We start from the raw sequence: 25,523 nt of genomic DNA on the forward strand, positions 1-25,523 counted from the left end.
TTAAAACATGTACACCTGGCCCTCAAAAGGAATTGATACTCTTACCTTACCATCCGCCAAGCTGTTTCTCCCTCCATACAGAAACAACCACTTGATACTCCGGTCAAAACCATCACACTACCATATATAGCAGGTGTTACTACAAATATTTCCAAAATTATAAACAAACACAAGATCCAGGTCCGGTTCAATACAGTACACAAAATTCGTGATCTGATCCCATCCGTGAAGGATGTCATTCCTGATTTACAGTACCCCGGGGTTTACAAATTGAGTTGTACCTGCGGTCATTGCTATATCGGGGAGACAAAGCGACATGTGTCTGACTGAATTCGCGAGCACAAATCAGATTTGAAACACAGCAAAACGAATTCTTCTGCCGTAGCTGATCACTGTTACAACGCTGTGGGTGATCACGATATAATTTTCTCCGATACCAAGGTTCTTTGCAAATCCACGGGCTTTTATCAGAGATTTGTTCACGAGGCAATTCAGATCTACAAACACAGACACAATTTCAACCGAGAAGATGGTTTCAAATTAAGCAACCATTGGAAAGATGTTCTAAATCGAACCAAACATTAAACTAATTTTCAATGGTACAGTATATTTTTCAAGTAGTGGTACCCCAAACTTTCGCAGCTCTTAAAAATTCCCTTTTCACACCATCAATAGGTAAACCCCCCCCCCCGCGCCAACCGGCATGTGCACCCGCATGTACACCACCTCTACACCGTTCATCATGCTAAGTCGGCCAATCAAATGCTAATTTTTATGCTAATTCCTTTGTCAAGGCACCTTGTTTCCTCGCACACAGCTTAAAGGTCGCGGTCTGAGCTTGGCTGTGTTCACTCCAGCGCTGTCCTCGAGACAGCCTGATCCCTTCACCTGATGAAGGCCGCTTGTGTTGTGGCCGAAACGTCGTGATTTTTGTTGTTTTATTTTTTACCTACGTGACTTTACCGAATAGAACCAAAGAGTACTGTATCACCAACTATATTTAGACACATTCTATTCCAAAATGCCACTTGCCCTCTGGCCTTTTCTGATCTCCCATCTACATCCTATCCCCATCACCAGTCTATCTTCTCATTGTTTCTTGGCCTGGTGCACTCCGCACTAACATTCATTTTCCAGCTCAATAAATATAAAATAAAAAATGGGCCTTCTTCTGACTCCAGTATTTGCTAAAGGGCAACGAGCATTCGGATGGGTGAGGTTTGCTTATATTTTATGGACACATACAATGCTGCATAGTTCATTGTGCTGCTTAGACATTTGAATACTTAGAGTGCACAAATACGAATACAGTTAAGGACAGTCACTTGATGAAATAAACACATATTATTATTTCGATTCAAGTCCGTGAATCGTCGTCTCCTGCTTAACAGCAATTTCAGAGGGTAATGCTCCTCCTAGCAATGAGGCCACATTCTTACAATGATTGCTGGTATGGGTGACGGGAGCTGTCACTGCTGCAGCCTCAAGGGACAACCCGCGTTCGATTTGCTGTGGGCACCTTGAGGTTCCAACTGGCGATCTATAACTGGCTCGCTTCTTCCGATCTACAGCCAATATCAGCGTCGATTTCCTCAGCCATTCACCTGTTTTGTCTTGGATAGCCAATGTCCCTCCAGTCTGAGAATCGAAGCCTGGTCATTCATCTGTGAACACTCGGGAAAAAAAACTCAGACAGGGGAGCTCTAGAGATGGATCGGGTGGGGGGGGACTTCACCTATGTGTATCATGTACAGTGTGGGTGTGGGGAAGGACAGAAGGTGCAGGTTTGAGGGCCGTGGCACCACAGCTACATGTATCTGGATGCAGGGCAAAACAATCTACATGGCATCTGACCTCACCGCATAAGGGATCCAATGTTATCTGTGCATGTTGATGTTGGAGGATATTTTTATGCATTGAATCCACTGCACCCGGGGGGTTGGCGGTGGCCCGGACGTCGGTGTCTGAGCTCGAATCCCCAGACTAGCCTGGGCTGTAGGACCACTCAAGGCCTCCGCCCTGGGCGGTCTGGTGGCAACAGTGCCGTGGGCAATAAACCTCCCCACCAATAAGCTGCCTCTGCCTCACCCCGAAGGTTGGCGAGTCTACCATCTGTGGGGGAACCCCAGAGAGCCCCACCCGTCACGACCTGCCTAACTAGCCACCCGAGTTTACTTGCCTAGCTCGCTGGACTACCTCGCCTGTTTCCCGACCATGCAAAGTCCGCAAATTTGGCCCACTTTCTATGGGGTAACCTGAAATCAAGACACGCACCACTAAACGTTGCAAACCCTCACGCCCTATCGTACTATCCTGCCCAATGTCCCCACGCCAAGGGTTTCCGTTCACTCGAGGGGATTCACCAGTCATTCTAATCATCACCTGCTCATTCTCCCCCCATCCATGGGAGGGGTGGAGGTGTTCTTTACTCCTGCTTGCGCGGGTCTGTGCACCATCACATTCAGTCCACATACATAATTTTCCATATCTGCTAAACTCATCAAAGTTTTATCACAGAGCCCCGTAGCTTCCATCTAACGCTAGACTTTAGGATACTTGCTAGGCTGCCAGGATGACAACTCAGGTGGAGAGGTTGGAACCATGTGTTTAAATCAACTAATAGCTCTGCCCGGTGTGTGCATAGTTCGTGCCGTGGTATGCTGGTCTTGCCCTGTGCAGCACCTCCAGTGTCATGGCACCACAGATGAGCTGACACGGAGCAGGCTGGCACTACGCTTGTGGTGTCACCTCCTGGTGGTGTGAAGGATTGCATGCAAATCACTTTTCAGTTGGGAGATTATGCTAAGTTTTTAATGCGTTGTCTACATTCAGGAAAGAGGAAATTCAATACGTATAAATAAGTTCACAGAAATGCACACGCTATCACTATGGGGGAAATGGTTGCAGCTTAGCTGATAATTGTGGCACTCATGAATGTATCGATAAAAACTCACAAGTTTATCTAGTTAACACTTGTACCCATGTTAGCGGTGATCACTGACAGGTTTGTAGCAAGGACATGTCATTACAAAGGACATTGCATCTCTTTTTTTTTACCTTCACCTTGTACAGGGCCTTGATAATGACAACTTCACTCTTCTCTACTCTTTACTTTAGGGACTCTACTGTTCCATGCAAACTCATTGACTCATTTACATAAAAATCTGAAATATACTTTATCTAAATATATTTAAAATAATCACGTGACACCGGTGGATGATTTCTGCTTTCAGATCTCTTAGCAAGAGCTGGTCGTATGTGGGGAGGCAGGGGGGAGCCCAGGATCTGTCCCTGGAGCCCGGCAAGGTGACCAAGGGCACGGTTCTGCACGAGTTGATGCACGCACTCGGCTTCCACCACGAGCACTGCCGCAGCGACCGCGACGACCACGTCTGGGTGGTGCCAGAGAACATCAAGAAAGGTGAGAGGGACAATGTGACTCCATCTCTCAGTGCAGGAGGAACATCACCTGTGACTGTTGCTTCCGAACTGCCTCTGGTACTATGAGTGCCGATCCTCCTCTACTGTCCGCATCTGGGCACTAGCGGTGCAACGATGGATCAATTAATCAATATTAATTCTTTAGCTAACAATACAAGCATGGATGTGTGTAAAATAAACAACATTTATAAATTCATATGTTTTTGGACGAGTTCAGTAACCCCCTGCAGCCACTGGAGGCCACTACGTTAAACAGATTGTTAAACAAATCATCTATTCTTGAATGGAATCAGAACCCTAATCACGACAATTCAACTAGTGGTACCACAACTCACCTCCCTGACACCCCTAGCGGGCAAAAAGGCAAGTCTCATTTGTAATGACTGGAAGCACAATATAGCAGCGTGCCACCCTCTTAACTGATGCTAGGTTGTAAATATGTTCACACAGTTTATTGTTTTGTTTAATAGAATTGTACTGAGCAGACTGGCCTTCCCATTTGACAAAAAATATTCTTCAAATTATAAAAAAATTATTAGCCATTACAAATTTATTCAAATTTAATTTTATTAACGGTGGCAATTCTAACTTAAATTTCTTGTTCATTTAGAAATCTGATACATCTGATTGGTTGTTTCTGTGGTGCGACAACACCCATTTTAGAAACCGGGATGGGTGCAGGGGATATTCCTACTTCCTGGATTTTCCTGAATATGCTTGACAGTTTGAAGTGAAACATGGCATCTGATTGCTAAATGTGGTTGTGATAAATGTTCTTCACCTAACCCTGAGCTGAAACAATAATAATTTATTATGCTTGTCACCATGTGACAATTTTATTTGTTTGGCTGTGTCGGGTGATGGTGAGCCATTTGATACAATTTTTGCCAGATCATTACGTGGCCTCACCCAAAAATAAATTACAAATCAGACCGATAATATGCATAGCGAATGTGACAAAGAATGTTTAACATGTGAGACCATCTTCTTTGGTTCTTTCGGTAAAGTCACGTAGAATGAGAATAAAATAATAAATTGATAAAATAAAATAACACAATAATATTCTCACGACGTTTCAGCCACAACACAAGCGGCCTTCATCAGGTGAAGGGACGAGACTGTCTGGAGGACAGTGCTGGAGTGAAAAAGCCACGCTCAGATCACGACCTTTAAGCTGTGTGAGAAGAAACAAAGCGCCTTGACAAAGGAATTAGCATAGAATTTAGCATTGAAATGGCTGAGTGATTAGCTTGTGACTGGTCACAGAAATGGCTATGTTAAAGTTAAAGCATACACATCCGCAGAGGCACCCCTTGACAAAGGAATTAGCATAGAATTTAGCATTGAAATAGCTAAGTTAAAGTATACACATCAGCAGAGCACCCCTTGACAAAGGAATTAGCATAGAATTTAGCATTGAAATAGCTGAGTGATTAGCTTGTAACTGGTCACAGAAATAGCTATGTTAAAGTCAGAGCATATACATTCACCGAGGCACCTAGTACAAATCAAACAAGATAATTTAGCATTGAAATAACTAGGCGAATTTAGCATTGAAATAACTGAGTGATTAGCTTGTGACTGGTCACAGAAATGGCTATGTTGAAGTCAAGGCCTACACATCTGAGCTATTCACAGCAACTGGGTATACACTACAATATATAATGAATACTACATAGTGAACCAATAAAAAACTAAAATATAAATTACCTCAATGTTATCAATAAACTCTATATATTCTCCAATCAGCTAAGTTACCAACAATAAGTCGTTATATATCACAATGCTATATGGCGAAAAAAATGGGTGGATTCTTACCCTCAACTTTAGCAACACGGATAGCTACGGGCCCCGTTCAGACGGACGAATTCACCCATGGTCGGAACAGAGGAGGGGGAGAGAGACAGCTGTGAGGCGCTGTTATACTCCATGTTGTAAACCATACCATTAACCGTGGTGTGAGAGGTAGTAAGAGTCAATGCCAGCGAAAGAGCTGTGGTCTGAAGGTCATCGTAAAATACAATTAATTAAGAACGGAAATGGTTTAAAACATCATCTCTCTTAATACCTCTCACACCACGGTTAATGGTATGGTTTACAACATGGAGTATAACAGCGCCTCGCAGCTGTCTCTCTCCCCCTCCTCTGTTCCGACCATGGGTGAACTCGTCCGTCTGAACGGGGCCCGTAGCTATCCGTGTTGCTAAAGTTGAGGGTAAGAATGCACCCATTTTTTCGCCATATAGCATTGTGATATATAACGACTTATTGTTGGTAGCTTAGCTGATTGGAGAATATATAGAGTTTATTGATAACATTGAGGTAATTTATGTTTTAGTTTTTTTATTGGTTCACTATGTAGTATTCATTATATATTGTAGTGTATACCAAGTTACTGTGAATAGCTCAGATGTGTAGGCCTGACTTCAACATAGCCGTTTCTGTGACCAGTCACAAGCTAATCACTCAGTTATTTCAATGCTAAATTCGCCTAGTTATTTCAATGCTAAATTCTCCTGTTTGATTTGTACTAGGTGCCTCGGTGAATGTATATGCTCTGACTTTAACATAGCTATTTCTGTGACCAGTTACAAGCCTTTCACTCAGCTATTTCAATGCTAAATTCTATGCTAATTCCTTTGTCAAGGGGTGCCTCTGCCGATGTGTATGCTTTAACTTAGCTATTTCAATGCTAAATTTTATGCTAATTCCTTTGTCAAGGGTTGCCTCTGCGGATGTGTATGCTTTAACTTTAACATAGCCATTTCTGTGACCAGTCACAAGCTAATCACTCAGCCATTTCAATGCTAAATTCTATGCTAATTCCTTTGTCAAGGCGCTTTTGTTTCTTCTCACACAGCTTAAAGGTCGCGATCTAAGCGTGACTTTTTCACTCCAGCGCTGTCCTCCAGACAGTCTCGTCCCTTCACCTGATGAAGGCCGCTTGTGTTGTGGCCGAAACGTCGTGAGAATATTATTGTGTTATTTTATTTTATCAATTTATTATTTTATTCTCATTCGACGTGACTTTACCGAAATAATCAAAGAAGATGAATCCTTGCAGTCACGAAAGGTTTAAATCGAAATGTGAGACCATGTTTCTTTTTCAGAATGGCACAGTCAAATCTTCACTAAGAAATCACACGCGCATGACGTGTCTGCTCCCTACGACTGCAACTCCATCATGCACTACAGCATGTACGTACCAGCCCAACCACTCCCTGTGCGCGTGTCTTATACTTTCCCTATATCACAGTGTGTGTGTGTGTGCATCTTATCCATTCCCTATATATAGTGTGTATCTTATACATTCCCTGTACTACAACATGTGAGTGTGTGCCTCATGTATATTATCTGCACTACAGCACGTGTGTTCTAATATACTGACCTTACTGAATGAGAAGCTTTCTGTTTCTCGGTGTAATTCCCAGCATGCTTCTCATCATCCTATTTCTGTACTTTTCAGCTTTTGTTTCATATTCTGTTTCATAATCCATCTTTATGATTCATATGTCATGGCAGGTAATATTCACTGATTAAAACTTTATGATTTAGGAACTTTGGTGTGTTGCTTTTAATGGTAAAATGCAATTTTGCAATTGCCCTCCATCCAGCTCCCAATTACCTCTTATTCCATACTGATTTACCCAGATACACACACTGGGTTGTGTATTCAACAGCATGGCTAATTTGGCCGCCTTCCGACTGGACCTGCACACAATTTAAGTTACAATTACAGCAGCATTATCTAAAATTGCAGTTACATTTGCAATGTGATTCTAATTCATTACAAATCATACAACTAGAATTGTAATTAATCCCAGGTCTATCTCCTGCTCCTGACCTCCCCTTAGGTTGACGTGACTGTGTGCCGCTGATGTTGCTGCTGTCCAACCCAGACCTTCCCTGCTCATCCCCTCTGCCTCCCTGCCACATTTTAATATTTTTTTACTTCTCAACCTCCCTTGATTTTGCTTGGTGTTAACCCTATGCCTCCTCTTGACCCTTTGCTGACTTCTCCTTGTCCTCGCTGTTCAATGGCACCACCTCTGGTCTCTGTCCTTGTCCTCATCTGCCCCTGGGACTGCCTTGGATCTCATTGTTGCCGACTGGCTGGTGAAGGGCCCCTGGTACCGCAAAATTCCTCTGGGGCTCATTGGTGATTAGGCACAGCCTGTCCTGGGACTTGCTTGGTGAAGGATCCACGAGGATATCACTGGGACTCATTGGTGCTGCCCTGGCTGCCGTGTATCATGACACCTCAACTTTATCGTACACTATGGGCTATAAAAGCTGTCCCACTCTACAGAATGTGTTGTGTAATATTGTGTACTCCTGTGAACTGTGACTTCGTGTAATATATAACGACACTCCTGCCCTGCAGAATGTATATTTGTTCATTTAAGTCTTGCATTTGTATACTAATTTCTTATTTGTGTTTACCAATAATGGCCTGACCAAGGAGTACTTGGGGTTGTGTGTGTATGTGTGGGTGTGTTCATTCAGGACGGCGGGCTCAGTGGACGAGCGCAACCCGACCATCATCCCTAAAAACCCTGTCCTCATGCTGCACATGGGGCATGGCAACTCCCTGAGCCCCTGTGACATCGTGAAAGTGCAAAAGCTTTACGGTTTTCAGACAACCCGATTGCTATGTTCTCACTCTGCAGGTGGGTTGACCGAGGTCATTTGTTCAGATGTCCTCTTTACTGAGGTTTGTACCATGGCAACGTATTTGGTAACTGATGCAATTCTTTTAATTCCTGAACCAATCAGATAGTGTGAGAACCTTAACATGAGACCCCACTATTTTTCTTAATCAGCAATATCTTTTTACGTAATGGTTCTGGTGGTGGGCATTACAAAACTTTGAGATGACCTTCGAACAAACCGACTCATAGGAGACACTGCCAAGTTACAAGATGTACGGGAACTTGCGCTTCTGAAAATAACAGATCTCTTAAAGTAATACCTTCAAATAATTCAACAACATCAACATTAGCTTATATCTTCACACGAACTCTGTTAATTTCACACAAACTCCGGCCATCCTCGCAGCAGCTTTTGGCTGGCCATTGAACAAAGATGGCCACTGCGTTGCGCGCTTCCAGATGCGCTTCTGCGACCGTCTGGAATGCTCTTCTTTCCAATATTAGGAAGCCACTAGAGCTATGCACTTTTAAATATAGACTGAAAACTTATTTCTTTAGCACTGCTTTTTGTATTTAGTTTGTTATCTGGCCTCCGATTAGCACGTTTAGGTACGTATGGTGTGAAAGAAGTTCAACATACATATGTAGTGGAATAACGCGCGCGGGGGGTTTGCAAGCGGTGTGCAAGCATGTGCGAGTTACAGACAGTGAGGTCGCATCGGGGCAACCAGGTGCGGTGAGAGGGAGCAACAGAAAGGAGACGGCTCATTAAGATGCATAGCAGTGATTGGCTGGCTGCAAATGCAGGCGCGGAACAGACGCCAGGCAGACGGAAGATGACGGAAGCCACGGGCGTGAGGCGACGGTAGGTCGCCTGCTTAATTAATGAGGAGTTAATGCGGAGGGGGTTTTATACGGGAGCGTGAGAGAAAGAGTGGAGTTGGTCGGAGTGAAGAGAAGAGGAAAGACAAGAAACGCTAGCAGAGAGTATAGCTAGCAGTAGATAAGCTAGCAGAGCGTATAGTTAGCAGTGGAGAGACTAGGAAAGTGAGAGAGAGAGCAGGCTAGCAGTGGAGAGGCTAGGAGAGTGAGAGAGAACAGGCTAGCAGTGGAGAGACTAGGAGAGTGAGAGAGAGAACAAGCTAGCAGTGGAGAGACTAGGAGAGTAAGAGAGGAAGCAAGCCATGGAGAGTCTGACAGAGAGAGGGGGAGTGGAGCGAGCGAAGCAGGTGAGCAGCGCAAGCGGGAAAAACACGACAAGAGTTACGGGGTGTCGAACACGAGGAGATCTGTTAAATAAAAGTGACACAGGAGAAAAAGAAGACGTCCGCGTGAAATAAAAACAATACACTTACATAAATACATGCATATCTGAAAAATAAAGAAGACACAAGTGTGTGTAATGGGAATTTTTCATGGACAGGGCATTGTCTTGAGTTACAATAGAATGTTAGCGATTGTTGTGATACATTTGGAATTGGTTGACCACTCCCAGTTCCACCCTTTTAGCTTCACGTGTATACTATATACGAATCGTGTAGTAAACAAACCCCCTCAATATGCCCGGAGATGGGAAGCCCTTTTGTACTGACAAACTGTGCCTCTCGTTACATTCATGGTATGCACTTGAGAGCTGCTTAGCGTTTCATCCAATGGGAGGGAAATCCGAAGTGCACGACGAATGTGCACGAAAGGCAGGCCTTGCTCGGGGCAATGTGAGGACAATGTCAACATTACCAATGACTTCTTCACCATCCGACATTGTTTATTGAATTTGTTGTATGCGAATTTGTTTTGCTCATTTTTATCTTGAGTCAACTCTACATCCTTTCTAGATTTAAAGCTTTTGTGACTGCTAGGATCCATACTCTTTGGTTTTGGAGGACAGTCTCGTCCCTTCACCTGATGAAGGCCGCTTGTGTTGTGGCCAAAACGTCGTGATTTTTTGTTATTTTATTTTCACCTACGTGACTTTACCCAATAGAACCAAAGAGTATCTACATCCTTTTACAATGTTACGCGTTCATTTCCTATAATTCAAAATACTCATTCTCGTAGTGGAGACTATAAATAACCAACTGAATAAGCACACATCTTTCCTTCGCACATCCATCTTAAGTAAAAACATTAATGTATTATCGTCCACACGACCTTCTGGGAGTGCAGATATTCAGCAGAATTTATTCAAAATAAAAAAAATACAAGCTGGTTTTAATATAGTGTCTCCTTACCATGAGAGTGAGGCTAGCTTGAATCAATGCTGGTGAACTGGCAACACTTACAGGCACGGACCCTCTATGATACAGGTCCTAGTTAGATGTAGCATATAATACGTAACTCATGTTAATCGTAAGTGTGACTGTGAATATAGAAAACAATAGATACGCAGACAGCATGTCTTTTTTACATATCCATCTCTCTACATTATGACACTGTTTCTTACATAACCTATTAACCTTCTGGGAGTGCATATTTTCATGAGCATTGATTGAAGAACAAACAATCAATAGACTTCATAATAGAGGTTCTTTGGGTTAGAGCGTAAATATAAATGCGTCATTTGGCAGTTTAGACGTGTAGTGTTTATAATGACGAATAAACTTCTTATAAGGCACACTCTGTTTATTGTAATACTTCTCTTTACACAGTCCTTAACACACAGAGGGGTATACGGTCCCCTCACCCGGTACCCTAAGAAGGCACAGCCTCCGGACTTAGCGTGACCTACACACAGGTCTCTTCCTAACCTAAGGAGGTACAGCCTCCTATCTTGGCGGGACTTACTCACACGTCTACCGCTATCCTAGAGTCCTCCGGCTGGGACCTAGGGGAGGCTATCTGACCCACCGCTGGCCCGGCGGGTCTTGACCACTGGATACGCCGAGCCTTAGCCCTCAGAAGGGCTGGAAGGCTGGGTCCAGGGTCCTGTCTATCTTCAGCCCGGGCTTCGGTCTTCATGTAGGGAGATAACTCCCCGTGCTCTGCGCGGACACCCTTATACCGTTTGTGGCCAGGTGTAACTAATCCCACATTCCCACGTGGAACTGCCTGATTGGTTCTTACCAAACTGTGGCTACGATCCACTTCACCTCGTCTGACCCCAACCGTTATGTACACACAGAGGTACTGCTGCACTGCCCCTTTGATACCTAGTGGCAATGCAGGTTACTGGACAGTGAGTAGTTAACACCTCTACACATGTATGAACAATAATGATGATTTGATATATCTATGTTTTTGTTCACTGTGCTTGTGTGCTGATTTGTCAGATGTGATAGCACATGGAGGTCTGGAGAACCATGTGAACATATCCAGAAAAAAGGTGAGAGGGATGAAGCAGTGGGAAACATGACACTAAATTGTCAGCTTTAGTTAAAAGTAATTTTATATTTTGTGGGAAGCAAACGTTACATCAGTATGGTCATTTAAAGTTAATGTTTACATACAATGGGGTTCTTTAAAAGTAACGGCCCTAAACGTTTTCCTGTGAAACTGCCAGGCCTACATTACTACAAGCGCATAGCGAGAATACCGCACGCCTTCACACTGCTCGGTGCAGTTTGTATTACGTGTTAAACGGTGTTTCAGTTGCAAGCAAAATGGCTCAACAATGAGGCATAGCCGAGTCCCTGCTGTGAGAGACAACGAGATCCTTGTGTGGCGCACACAGCCTGAACCAGAGGGGTGTTTTATCTATATTCTATGGTTCTTTTGGTAATGTCACGTAGAACAAATAATAACAAATAATAAAAATAAAGTGAATTAAAATATCACGACGTTTCGATCGCAACACAAGCGGTCGTCATCAGGAACAGGGAGGTTAGCCTCTGAGGGCAAGCTGTTTATAAAGGTTTAGAGATGGGCAGCGCAGCTAATGTTAGTGTAGGAGAGGGCTCCGACACCGCAGTAGGTCTACACCAATCAAAGAGCTGTTTATAAAGGTTTAGAGATGGGTGGGGCAGCTAATGTGAATGTAGGAGAGGGCTCCGACATCAGCAGTAGGTCTACACCAATCAAAGAGCTGTTTATAAAGTTTAGAAATGGCCGGGGCAGCTGTTAATGTAGGAGAAAGCTCTGACACCAGCAGTAGGTCTACACCAATCAAAGCATTGCACCTCGCTCCATACACCCACACTGCTGACGGTGGAGGTTGACTAGAAAACACAAATCGAGTCATGATCCAAAGTGGTTGATAACATTTCCAATGATTACTCAGTTTATAACCTTCCTCTCGGTTGAAATTGTCTCTGTGTCTGTATATATGGATGGCTTCATGAACGAATCTTTGTTGATAGCCAGTAGGCTTGCAAAGTACCATCGTCTTAGAGAAATCCATTTCGTATGAGCCAGCCGTATTAAAATAATGATCAGCCACAGCAGAAGTATTGGTCCTACCATGTTTCAAATCTGCCTTATGTTCATGGACACGGTCTGAGACATGTCGCTTAGTTTCCCCAATGTAACTGCTGCTGCAGATACAGCTTGGTTTGTAGACGCCGGGATATTGCATGTCAGGAATCTTGTCTTTCACAAATGGGATCAGATCACGAATTTTATGTACCGTGTTAAATCAGACCTGGATCTTGTGTTTGTTCATGATTTTGGAAATCTTTTTGGTTACCCCTGCTATGTATGGCAGGGTGATGGTTTTGACTGGATCCTCAGATGTCTCCTTCCTCACGGTTGGGGTGATGGCTTTGCGGATTGTGTAGTCAGAATATCCATTTGCCTTGAGAGCTTGGTGAACGTGTTTGAGCTCACTGGTTAGGTGTTCATGGTTAGAGATACATTGAGCTCTATGGTGTAGCGTTTTGATGAGGGAATTCTTTTGGGATGGATGGTGGTGGGAATCAGGTTTTAGGTAGGCATCAGTATGGGTTACTTTCCTGTAGACAGAATGGCTCATTGAGCCATCTAGTCTCTTTTTTGTTGGTTTATCGTTTATGGGTGAATCGTTTTTTATCCCACACCACAAGTGGTCATGGGAAGCCATGGCCATGGGAGTCTCACCGCGCCGGTTTCACCGACTTTATTCACAGATGGTGAGATGGCACTGATTGCACAAATGAGGTCTAAAATGACGTTTATGTGGATAAATCTGTAGACTCCCTTTTCATGTAATTTACACCTGGTTTTCATAAAAATACATTCAATGACATTACCTCATAATTCCAGTGTGGCTGTTATTTAAATAATGTTTATGCATTTTCGTAAGGCATTCCCTGTGAAGGGTTGAATGCGTGGTGTTGCTGCTGTGGGTGTTGTTGGCCACGACCACTCTGCTCACTCAGTTAGCTGCTCGCGTTTCCTCATGGAGACACCGCAGTGCTGCCGGTGCAGTGGTTAGTGAATGAGCTCACTAAGCTCCGCTGATGTCAAGCCTGTTCACTGGCTTTTTAAACTTTTATCCATTTATGATTGTTATGGATATGGAGTAGTATCATGAGTTCATATTTCATTCTTCTGCAAAGTGATTGGTATGTCCTTTGGAGCATGATTTTAAATAAAGTAAAAAACAAATCACAAATTAAAAAAATATTGTCCAGTTTTTCACAAAATGTTACTTTAATTGAATCTAGATTTCAAGTTTTCGTGACTGCAGGGATCCATACTCTTTGGTACTTTCGGACAACCATTGCACGAAACAACTGCTGAGGCGGCCAAAAGGGCTGCTTGTAACATGGGGCTATATAGTAAGGGGGGGGGAGGGTACTTTCATCATCCAGGACCTTCTTAATGATGGTAGCTACGCCAAAATCAACAAAGATCCTACTAACAGCCTGACTAAAAAAAACAACAATATCATCACCAGTTCGACTTCTATAATCGAACCAGTCAAACGACTCTTCCTAAAACCTTCTGCTGCCAGACCACCCAGATGCTATGGTCTTCCTAAGATCCATAAAGAAGGCACTCCACTTCAGCCCATCGTTTCAACTCACCTACCTACAAACTAGCCCGTTTTCTGTCTGATACCTTGCTTCCATTCACTGGCAAGACTGCCTCAGCAATACATAACTCAGCTCACCTGGTCTCTCTAATGAAGGGCATTTCACTGTCCCCAGATGATTTGTACGTCAGCTTTGATGTGGTTTCTCTGTTCACCAAGGTTCCTGTGCCTGACACCTTTGTAATAATTGAAGTTTTAGTCCAACATGAACTGAACCCTGATGTTCCGACTCTAGTTAGGCACTGCCTTACCAACACTTACTTCACCTGGAATGGTACTTTCTACATACAATATGAAGGTACCCCCATGGGTTCCCCCCTATCACCAGTGATAGCGAATGTTAGTGGAGAAATTTGAAACAGATGCCACCCAGACATCCACCCTTCGCCCTTCCTTGTGGAAGAGATATGTGGATGCTACTTTCGTCATTTGGCCACATGGCCGTCCAGCACTTAACCAATTTCTCACCTACATTAATTCCATACACCCATCCATCAAATTCACCATGGAAGTGGAGAAGGATGGTAAGCTACCATTCCTGGATGTTTTGTTTGAGAAGCCACCCACACAGATTCCTATCTGAAACCTGGTTAGTCGGAAATGCAGTGGGCCATAGGGCCCACTGCATTTCCGACCAACGCCACCTAGCCAGTGAACTGGAACACGTACACCAGGCCCTTAAGATACATGGATATTCGGAGCGCATTATCCGCAAAGCTGTTTCTCCAACCATGGAGAAGCAACCCCCTGAGACGCCGATCAGAACCATCACGTTACCATACATAGCAGGCGTGACCAAATAGATTTCCAAAATCTTGAACAAATACAAAATCCAGGTTCGATTCAGTACAGTACACAAAATCCAAGATCTAATCCCTCTGTGAAGGATGTCGTTCCTGACATACAATATCCTGGAGTCTACAAACTAAGTTGCATCTTTGGTGACTGTTACATTGGGGAAACCAAACGTCATGTCTCGGACCGTGTTTGCGAGCACAAGTCAGATCTGAAACACGGCAGAACTTATTCCTCCGCTGTGGCTGACCATTGCTATAACGCTGTAGGCTCTCATGATATTGTTTTTTCCGAGACCAAGGTACTCTGCAAACCGTCAGGCTACTATGAAAGGTTTGTTCATGAAGCCATCCAGATATATAAGCGAGACATAACTTCAACTGAGAAGATGGATACAAATTGAGCAATCATTGGAAGGATGTTATTAACCAGGTAAAACCTTAACTCCTTTATAGTTTGTGTTCATATCCGCATCTCCAGTTTTCTTTAGCCTCCCTACTCCCAGCCCCACTCACTTCTCAGCCCCGGCATTTTATCGTACCGTAGGAGCATGCTGCACACTACTCTCCCTATCCAACTCCCCCACCCTCTCCAGCCCTCCTTCCTGGCTCCATCCCCCCCCCCCCTTTTACTATATAGCCCCTTGTTACAAGCAGCCATTTTGCCCGCCTCAGCAGTTGTTTCATGCTGTGGTTGTCCCACCTGTTGATGATTGCTTGTGTTGCGCCCGAAACGTCGTTATTTGTTTATTTTTATATCTATTTGACTTTACCGAAAGAACCAAAGAGTATGTTACTTTAATTGGTCTAACAGTTTTGAGTTCAAACCAAGAGTGTGCTACCAAAAAGAGGAGTGGCAACAAAATCCCCCAGTGTGATGGGACAGCGCAGGGAGGGCTCATCCCAGACAGAGCCCTGCTGTGGTAGCAGGATGCCTCCTCCCAGAACGGCAGTCCCATTACTGTGCCCCCGGGCCGAGTGGGGAGAGACGAAGCCACCTCCTGTGGCCCCCTGTGCACCGTTGTGCTCGGCTTGCTTCCTGGCTCTCGGTGCTGATGGTCGTCGTGGTTTTGTTTGTTCTCTCATCAGACAGAGGAGGAGGTGAAGGAGGAAAAAGCAGCCAAAGGTGAAGTGTGCATGCATTATAGAGAGCAAAATATGTCGCCTCAGGGGATTTTATTTTACAATTACAGTGATCCGTCAAAATGTCTTTGAAAAAGTATTGATGTTGTAATGAATACTCTTTTTGCATCGGTCACACTTGAACACTTATAACAACCCAATGTCTATCACGATATCAATGCTTTTTGTAAGATTTTTTCATGGAGCTGTTTGAAGATTTTTTTTTTACAATTTGTAAAGGAATTTCACAAACCGGCACTGATTAGTGAGGTGAAGTATGGTCAAGCCATCCTCATAGCCAACAAGTCAGCAGATGCCGTCATTCAGCAGTTGATTGGCACTGGTCTGTAACTGTCTTGTTATTTTGTTTCCACAATAACCCCCCCCCCCCCCACCTGGAGAAAATCCTTGCCTATGAGTAGAGCACCAAGCCCATGCACACAGTACAGTAGAGCTGGGACAATTCGTCAATTAGGTCGACTAATTGAATACATTTTCAGTTGACTATTTTGTGGTCGATTACCCGAGCCCATTTCAAAATGGGGACGGGCACCACATCCTGCCTCCTGAAGGTGGGAAACCCCCTTTGAGCCATGCCCAGTGTGACGTGCTAATAATGCTGATGATGTCACCAAGCCCCGCCCATCACCTCTTGTCCAGTAGCCCTTGTAGCAACAGAGGTGAGATTTATTTAAACAGTTTTTAGGTTAATCGATTAGTTTAGTAATAAAATCAATAACCAGTAGAGTAATAGATTGCCTAGATAATCAGATAACCCAGCTCTATAATTTAGCAACATACTTGCTGTTGCCTACTAATGGCTATGCAGCTTGGATGTGTCACACTTGCGGATTTGCTAAATTAACCAACTCCATCTCTAAATCACTGGGTTACAGACCTGCACTACACACGGCTATTTAAATAATGTAAATATTTGAAAATATAGTATTTTATTCATTAAAACAAGAAAAATCATGCTTTTGCATGGATTTTGGAACCTATTTCAACATGGGTTTGTCCTTAGAAGTAATTAATTTGTGACATTAGCATTGATTTTCAAGCAATGAAAAAAAAGACATCAAACAGTGCAAGATGTGCGACATCTTGCTCACGTCATGGGGAAGCACCAGCCTGCCCTATCATTTAATCAATATCAAAAAGGGTTACCCATCGTGTAATTGTATCACCAAGTTTAGGGTAACCCTTTGATCAATGTGCCAGTCTTTCTACAGGGTATGTGCCGAATATTGGATTGTGTTTACGAGAGCTATCATGATCCATACGATAAAGCTAACCTTAATTAAGTTACACTCTCACAACACTATAGGGGTGTGTTTCCGCACCTCCGATTAGCACAGTTGTCTTCTTACGGTGCGCAAGAGGTTCAACATAGAGTACACACATGCGTCAGCATTCCTTAGTTCCTCCTGCAACACAGTGTTTGCTGCAAACTCACCACAATTAACCGAGATAAATTTCTCAACCGGTGTTTGGAAAACATTTTTTGGAAGGATTAGTGGCCTAATTAACGTTTTATTGTGCCATGACAACTTTCTTTCTCTACACTTTAGCCGCACGATGTTGTGTAATTTGGAATCAATATATACAGTTATATATGTACTTATATAAAAACTGTATCGACTGTGCAGTCATAATAGTAACATAACATTGAGACAGACATGAGCATATACTACGTTGATACATATAAGATATCAATGATGCACACTTGTGGATCTCTAGTAAGTGGAGGTTGAAGCTTAAAATCTAACTCTTAAATTTAAAGAAGTTATATCATTTAATGCCAAAGCTTCTAGTTCTATACATTTCAAAAATCATATTTTATCATAATTATTTACTGTAATGTGACATTTTTCGATTTAAAGCTTTCGTGACTGCAAGGATTCATCTTCTTTGGTTCTTTCGGTAAAGTCACGTAGAATGAGAATAAAATAATAAATTGATAAAATAAAATAACAATAATATTCTCACGACGTTTCGGCCACAACACAAGCGGCCTTCATCAGGTGAAGGGACGAGACTGTCTGGAGGACAGCGCTGGAGCGAAAAAGCCACGCTCAGGTCGCGACCTTTAAGCTGTGTGAGAAGAAACAAAGCACCTTGACAAAGGAATTAGCATATAATTTAGCATTGAAATAGCTGAGTGATTAGCTTGTGACAGGTCACAGAAATGGCTATGTTAAAGTTAAAGCATACACATCCGCAGAGGCACCCCTTGACAAAGGAATTAGCATAGAATTTAGCATTGAAATAGCTGAGTGATTAGCTTGTGACTGGTCGCAGAAATAGCTATGTTAAAGTCAGAGCATACACATTATTTTCACCTACGTGACTTTACCCAATAGAACCAAAGAGTATGGATCCTAGCAGTCACGAAAGCTTTAAATCTAGAAGCACCTAGTACAAATCAAACAGGAGAATTTAGCATTGAAATAACTAGGAGAATTTAGCATTGAAATGATTGAGTAATTAGCTTGTGACTGGTCACAGAAATGGCTATGTTGAAGTCAAAGCCTACACAGCTGAGCTATTCACAGTAACCGGGTATACACTACAATATATAATGAATACTATATAGTGAACCAATAAAAAACTAAAATATAAATTACCTCAATGTTATCAATAAACTCTATATATTCTCCAATCAGCTAAGCTACCAACAATAAGTCGTTATATATCACAATGCTATTTGGTGAAAAAATGGGTGGATTCTTACCCTCAACTTTAGCAACACGGAAAGCTACGGACCCGTTCAGACGGACGAGTTCATCCATGGTCGGAACAGAGGAGGGGGAGAGAGACAGCTGCGAGGCGCTGTTATTCTCCATGTTGTAAACCATACCATTAACCGTGGTGTGAGAGGTATTAAGAGTCAATGCCAGCGAAAGAGCTGCGGTCTGAAGGTCATCGTAAAATTCAATTAATTAAGAACGGAAATGGTTTAAAACATCTTTCCAATGGTTACTAAGCCAGAATCCATCTTCTCGGTTGAAATTGTCTCTGTGCTTGTATATGTGAATGGCCTCATGAACGAATCTCTCATGGTAGCCGGTTGGTTTGCAAAGAACCTCCGTCTTGGAGAAGTCAATGTCATGTGAGCCTACTGAATTATAACAGTGATCTGCCACGGGAGAGGAGTTCGTTCTACCGTGTTTCAAGTCTGCTTTATGTTCGCGGATGCAGTCCGAGATATGTCATTTGGTTTCTCCAATGTAGCTACTACCTCAATTAAAAAAGAGAAATGATATTGCCTCTCAGCCGACAAGGGCAATGCCACTGTCATCATGGACAAAAACAGAATATAACAACAAAATTCAAGAACTACTTAACGATGGCAGCTATACAAAAATAAAAAGAGATCCCACCAACAGCCTGGTTACCAAAACGAACAAAATCATCTCTGATTCAACAGCATTAATTGATCAGACCAAACAGTTCTCGTTGAAACCCTCTGCTGCCAGACCACCAAGATTATATGGCCTTCCAAAGATACACAAAGAAGATACACCCCTTCGTCCCATCGTCTCTACTATCAACTCCCCCACCTATAAACTGGCACGTTGTCTTGCTGATATACTGCGACCTTTCACTGGAAAAAACACCTCTGCGGTACTAAATTCTACTCACCTGGTATCGACAATCAAAGGCATTTCCCTGTCCCCAGACGACCTGCTTGTCAGTTTTGATGTGGTGTCCTTGTTCACCAAAGTCCCGGTACCTGACACCATCGCTATCATTGAAGACCTGGTTCATCAAGGACTGCATACTGATGTACCCCCCCTGGTGAGACATTGCTTAACCAACACATACTTCACCTGGAATGGAACTTTCTACAAACAAACTGAGGGCACCCCAATGGGCTCCCCCCTATCTCCGGTTGTAGCCAATGTATTCATGGAAAATTTTGAAACTGACGCCATCCAGACTGCCACTCTACGCCCGACCTTATGGAAGAGGTACGTGGATGACACCTTTGTCATCTGGCCACATGGCCAGCCTGCTCTAGACCAATTCCGGGACCACATCAATTCCATACACCCAGCCATCAGATTTACCATGGAGGTCGAAAAAGATGGCAAACTACCCTTTTTGGATGTCTTAATTAAAAGGAGACATGATGGTTCAATGAGCCACTCTGTCTACAGGAAAGCTACTCATACAGATGCTTACTTGAAACCGGATTCCCACCACCATCCATCCCAGAAGAACTCCCTCATCAAGACTCTATACCATAAAGCCCAATGCATTTCCGACCAGGAACACATTACCAGTGAACTCAAACACGTACACCAGGCTCTCAGGGCTAATGGTTACTCTGACTACACAATCCGCAAAACCATCACTCCAGTCATGAAGTAGGATCCTCTTGTGGAGCCACTCAAAACCATCACCTTACCCTACATTGCAGGGGTCACTAAAAAGATCTCCAAAATCCTGAATAAACACAAGATCCAGGTCCGATTCAACACAGTACATAGAATCCGTGATCTAGTTCCATCTGTAAAAGATGCTGTTCCAGAAATACAGTACCCGGGCGTTTACAAACTAAAGTGCCTCTGTGGTAGTAGCTACATTGGAGAAACCAAACGACATATCTCGGACCGCATCCGCGAACATAAAGCAGACTTGAAACACGGTAGAACGAACTCCTCTGCCGTGGCAGATCACTGTTATAATTCAGTGGGCTCACGTGACATTGACTTCTCCAAGACGGAGGTTCTTTGCAAACCAACCGGCTACCATGAGAGATTCGTTCATGAGGCCATTCACATATACAAGCACAGAGACAATTTCAACCGAGAAGATGGATTCTGGCTTAGTAACCATTGGAAAGATGTTTTAAACCATTTCCATTCTTAATTAATTGTATTTTACGATGACCTTCAGACCGCAGCTCTTTCGCTGGCATTGACTCTTAATACCTCTCACACCACGGTTAATGGTATGGTTTACAACATGGAGTATAACAGCGCCTCGCAGCTGTCTCTCTCCCCCTCCTCTGTTCCGACCATGGATGAACTTGTCCGTCTGAACGGGGCCCGTAGCTATCCGTGTTGCTAAAGTTGAGGGTAAGAATCCACCCATTTTTTCGCCAAATAGCATTGTGATATATAACGACTTATTGTTGGTAGCTTAGCTGATTGGAGAATATATAGAGTTTATTGATAACATTGAGGTAATTTATATTTTAGTTTCTTATTGGTTCACTATAGTATTCATTATATATTGTAGTGTATACCCAATTACTGTGAATAGCTCAGATGTGTAGGCTTTGACTTGAACATAGCCATTTCTGTGAGCAGTCACAAGCTAACCACTCAGTTATTTCAATGCTAAATTCTCCTAGTTATTTCAATGCTAAATTCTCCTGTTTGATTTGTACTAGGTGCCTCTGTGAATGTGTATGCTCTGACTTTAACATAGCTATTTCTGTGACCAGTCACAAGCTAATCACTCAGCTATTTTAATGCTAAATTCTATGCTAATTCCTTTGTCAAGGGGTGCCTCTGCGGATGTGTATGCTTTAACTTTAACACAGCCATTTCTGTGACCAGTCACAAGCTAATCACTCAGCTGTTTCAATGCTAAATTCTATGCTAATTCCTTTGTCAGGGCGCTTTGTTTCTTCTCACACAGCTTAAAGGTCACGATCTGAGCGTGGCTTTTTCACTCCAGCGCTGTCCTCCAGACAGTCTCATCCCTTCACCTGATGAAGGCCGCTTGTGTTGTGGCCGAAACGTCGTGAGAATTTTATTGTGTTATTTTATTTTATCAATTTATTATTTTATTCTCATTCTACGTGACTTTACCGAAAGAACCAAAGAAGATGTAACATGACATTTTAGATGCATTGTGAAGTATGTTTTTAATGTTTTACAACTACATTCGAAAGTTTATGCCGTAACCTTTAGTTGCTTTTCAAATTCTTAGAAGGACCCACTAATATTTAACCTGCCCATCTTGTGTTGTTGCTCACTTCATTACAGTGCGGACATTAAACGCAAAAGGAGACCCAGTTGTGAAGGTCATAATGGAGGTGAAGACGCAATGCACGTGAGTGTCTCATCCTTATAGTACTATCACAAGACATTCTGGGTACAGAGGGCACTGACAAGAGACACTGCTGGTCCAGAGAGACCACGAAACATCATTTAGGACAGCACCCCAGTATAAAATACATTCTTAAAATATTAATGGTTATGTTGTTGATTAGGTTGGGTGTTGAAACCAAGCCTGGTCCCATTACTTCCAAATCTTCTCCAGCACTCACCCATAACTCAATTGATATAAAACAGAATCTTGGCATTGCCCATGTTAATATCTGGAGGCATTATAGTTAAATTGGAACAATTAAAAATTTAATTCAATAATCCTTGTCCGGACATTTTACATTTTCTTTTGATTAACCTTGATAAAAGCCACTACTGCTGTGCAATATTCCTTGACATGTCAAAGCCTTTGACACCATTGACCATGCTATTCTGCTCACAAGACTTGGTCAACAAAATTTTCAGACAGTACAATAAAAATTTTTTATAGTTACCTCTCTGACCATTCTCAAAAGGTACATGGTGATAACATCGTTTGCAAATTTCGATTTAAAGCTTTCGTGACTGCAGGGATTCATCTTCTTGGTTCTTTCGGTAAAGTCACGTAGAATGGAAATAAAATAATAAAAATAAAACATAATAAAATAAGATTCTCACGACGTTTCGGCCACAACACAAGTAGCCTTCTTCAGGTGGAGAAACAGGATTGTCCAGAAGACAGCACTTGAGTGAACACTGCCAAGCATGGACCGCGTCTTTTAAGCTGTGTGGGCGGAATTAACATGAATTAGCATGTTACCAGCCCCACCTCCGGAGTGGCGGAGGGGGGCTGGGTGCATAAGAAAGCAAAACAGCCACGATGCGCTGCTCTGTCCTGTGTTGCGTTATAACTATGCTATAAACTGGACTACTATACAATACAATATTATACCTTCCAATCTAAACTACATGGTATAATATCATATCCATAGACAAATTCCACCTTTGAATTATACAATGTGTTACTATACACTACCCTATACTTTAGACTATAAAATATTAGACTTGTAATATTACACTATGTCTTATTCTATCAACCCTACTGTATACCACACTGCTATATATTCACTATACAATTACGATACTATATATTGCCTTATGAATTATGTTAAACATTACAATGGTATACTATTTATTATTATACCACATGTTATAAACCATACCATTGACCGTCGTGTGAAAGGTATTAAGAGGCAGTGCCAGCGAATGGACTGCGGTCTGAAGGTCACCGTAAAATACAATCAATTAAGAACCGAAATGGTTTATAACATCTTTCCAATAGTTACTAAGCCAGAATCCATCTTACTCATTGTTTTTTTCGGTAAAGTCACGTATGTAGAAATACAATAAAATTATATTAAACAAAAAACAATCACGACGTTTAGATCAAAACGCAAGCGATCTTCATCAGGTGTCAAGAACAAATCACGGAGGTAAATACAACAAAAAGATGAGAGACGAGAATTCAACAAACCTGAAAAAACATGTGAAGCACATCCAGTCAGGCCAACAACACAGTTAGACACTTCCTGGCGGACCACGAATTTCAGAAGAGTGTTAAATTTCGTGTTCAACCTTTGGATTGCACATACCAGCATAGATAGAATGAAAAATACGAGGTACACGGTCAGTAGAAATACATATACAAGTCCACCAAGAGGTAAGGAGGGAGGAAAGATGGACAGGGAGGTACAGAGAGAGGGGGGGGGTCGGAGGGATGAACAGAAGCTTAAATAGGAAATACGGTTGGAGGGGGGGAGGGGCCAGAGCGAGAGCAGCAGCTCAAACACGCACATCTTACACATACAAAACGGCAGCTCAAAAAAGGACCACCTCTTGTAAATACAAAACGGCAGCTTAGCTGATTGGAGAATATATAGAGTTTATTGATAACATTGAGGTAATTTAGATTTTAGTTTTGTTATTGGTTTACTATGTAGCATTCATTATATAGTGTAGTGTATAGCCAGTTACTGTGAATAGCTCAAATGTGTAGGCTTTGACTTTAACATAGCCATTTCTGTGACCAGTCACAAGCTAATCACTCAGTTATTTAAATGCTAAATTCTCCTAGTTATTTCAATGCTAATTATCCTGTTTGATTTGTACTAGGTGCCTCTGTGGATGTGTATGCTTTGACTTTAACATAGCCATTTCTGTGACCAGTCACAAGCTAATCACTCAGCTATTTCAATGCTAAATTCTATGCTAATTCCTTTGTCAAGGCGCTTTGTTTCTTCTCACACAGCTTAAAGGTCGCGATCTGAGCGTGGCTTTGTACGCTCCAGCACTGTCCTCCAGACAGTCTCGTCCCTTCACCTGATGAAGGCCGCTTGTGTTGTGGCCGAAACGTCGTGAGAATTTTATTGTTATTTTATTTTATCAATGTATTATTTTATTCTCTATTCTCATTCTACGTGACTATGTGTAAGATGTGCCCTTTTTTGAGCTGCCGTTTTGTATTTACAAGAGGTGGTCATTTTTTGAGCTGCCGTTTTGTATTTACAAGAGGTGGTCCTTTTTTGAGCTGACGTTTTGTATGTGTAAGATGTGCGTGTTTGAGCTGCCGCTCTCGCTCTGGCCCCTCCCCCCCTCCAACCGTATTTCCTATTTAAGCTTCTGTTCATCCCTCCGACCCCCCACTCCCCCTCTCTCTCTCTCTGCCTCCCTGTCCGTCTTTCTTCCCTCCTTACCTCTTGGTGGACTTGTATATGTATTTCTACCGACCGTGTACCTCGTATTTTTCATTCTATCTATGCTGGTATGTGCAATACAAAGGTTGAACACGAAATTTAACACTCTTCTGAAATTCGTGGTCTGCCAGGAAGTGTCTGTGTTGTTGACCTGACTGGTGTGCTTCACATAATGTTTTTTCAGGTTTGTTGAATTCTCGTCTCTCATCTTTTTGACACCTGATGAAGAACGCTTGCATTGTGATCGAAACGTCGTGATTGTTTTTTGTTTTAATATAATTTTATTGTTTTTCTACATACGTGACTTTACCGAAAAAAAAAAAGAGTAATTTTATGCAGTCACGAAAGCTTTAATACTTTAGAATCCATCTTCTCGGTTGAAATTTTCTCTGTGTTTGTGTATGTGGATGTCTTAATGAATGAATCTCTCATGGTAGCCGGATGGCTTGCAGAGAACCTCCGTCCTGGAGAAGTCAATGTCATGTGAACCCACTGAATGAAAACAGTGATATGCCACGGCTGAGGAGTTTGTCCTACCGTGTTTCAAGTCTGCTTTATGTTCACGGATGCGGTCCGAGATATGTCGTTTGGTTTCTCCAATGTAGCTACTACCTGTGGTAGTAGCTACATTGGACAAATGGAATGCTTAAGATTATTGGGTTCATTGATAGATTCAAACTTACGTTCCGACCTCATATTGATAACATCTGAAAAAATATATACAAATATTATTTTCCAATTGAGTGCGCCTGCAAATTGTTGAA

General features: G+C 42.5%; 1 protein-coding gene across 2 annotated transcripts in view; it reads left to right on the plus strand.

Moving 5' to 3' along the window:
• LOC142907221 (uncharacterized) overlaps nt 1-25,523 on the plus strand; it is a 219,061-nt gene that overhangs the window by 146,567 nt on the left and 46,971 nt on the right. For both annotated transcript variants that reach the window (XM_076056544.1, XM_076056484.1), the window contains 6 exons: nt 3,234-3,421; nt 6,552-6,639; nt 7,948-8,111; nt 11,363-11,415; nt 15,927-15,963; nt 21,965-22,031. In XM_076056544.1, coding sequence (XP_075912659.1) covers nt 3,234-3,421; nt 6,552-6,639; nt 7,948-8,111; nt 11,363-11,415; nt 15,927-15,963; nt 21,965-22,031 — 597 coding nt within the window. The remainder of the gene's footprint in view (nt 1-3,233; nt 3,422-6,551; nt 6,640-7,947; nt 8,112-11,362; nt 11,416-15,926; nt 15,964-21,964; nt 22,032-25,523) is intronic.

This window comes from Petromyzon marinus, chromosome 1 (genome assembly GCF_048934315.1).
Source record: "Petromyzon marinus isolate PM22_M1 ecotype Great Lakes invasive population chromosome 1, UKy_Petmar_22M1.pri1.0, whole genome shotgun sequence".
NCBI classification, from domain to species: domain Eukaryota; kingdom Metazoa; phylum Chordata; class Hyperoartia; order Petromyzontiformes; family Petromyzontidae; genus Petromyzon; species Petromyzon marinus.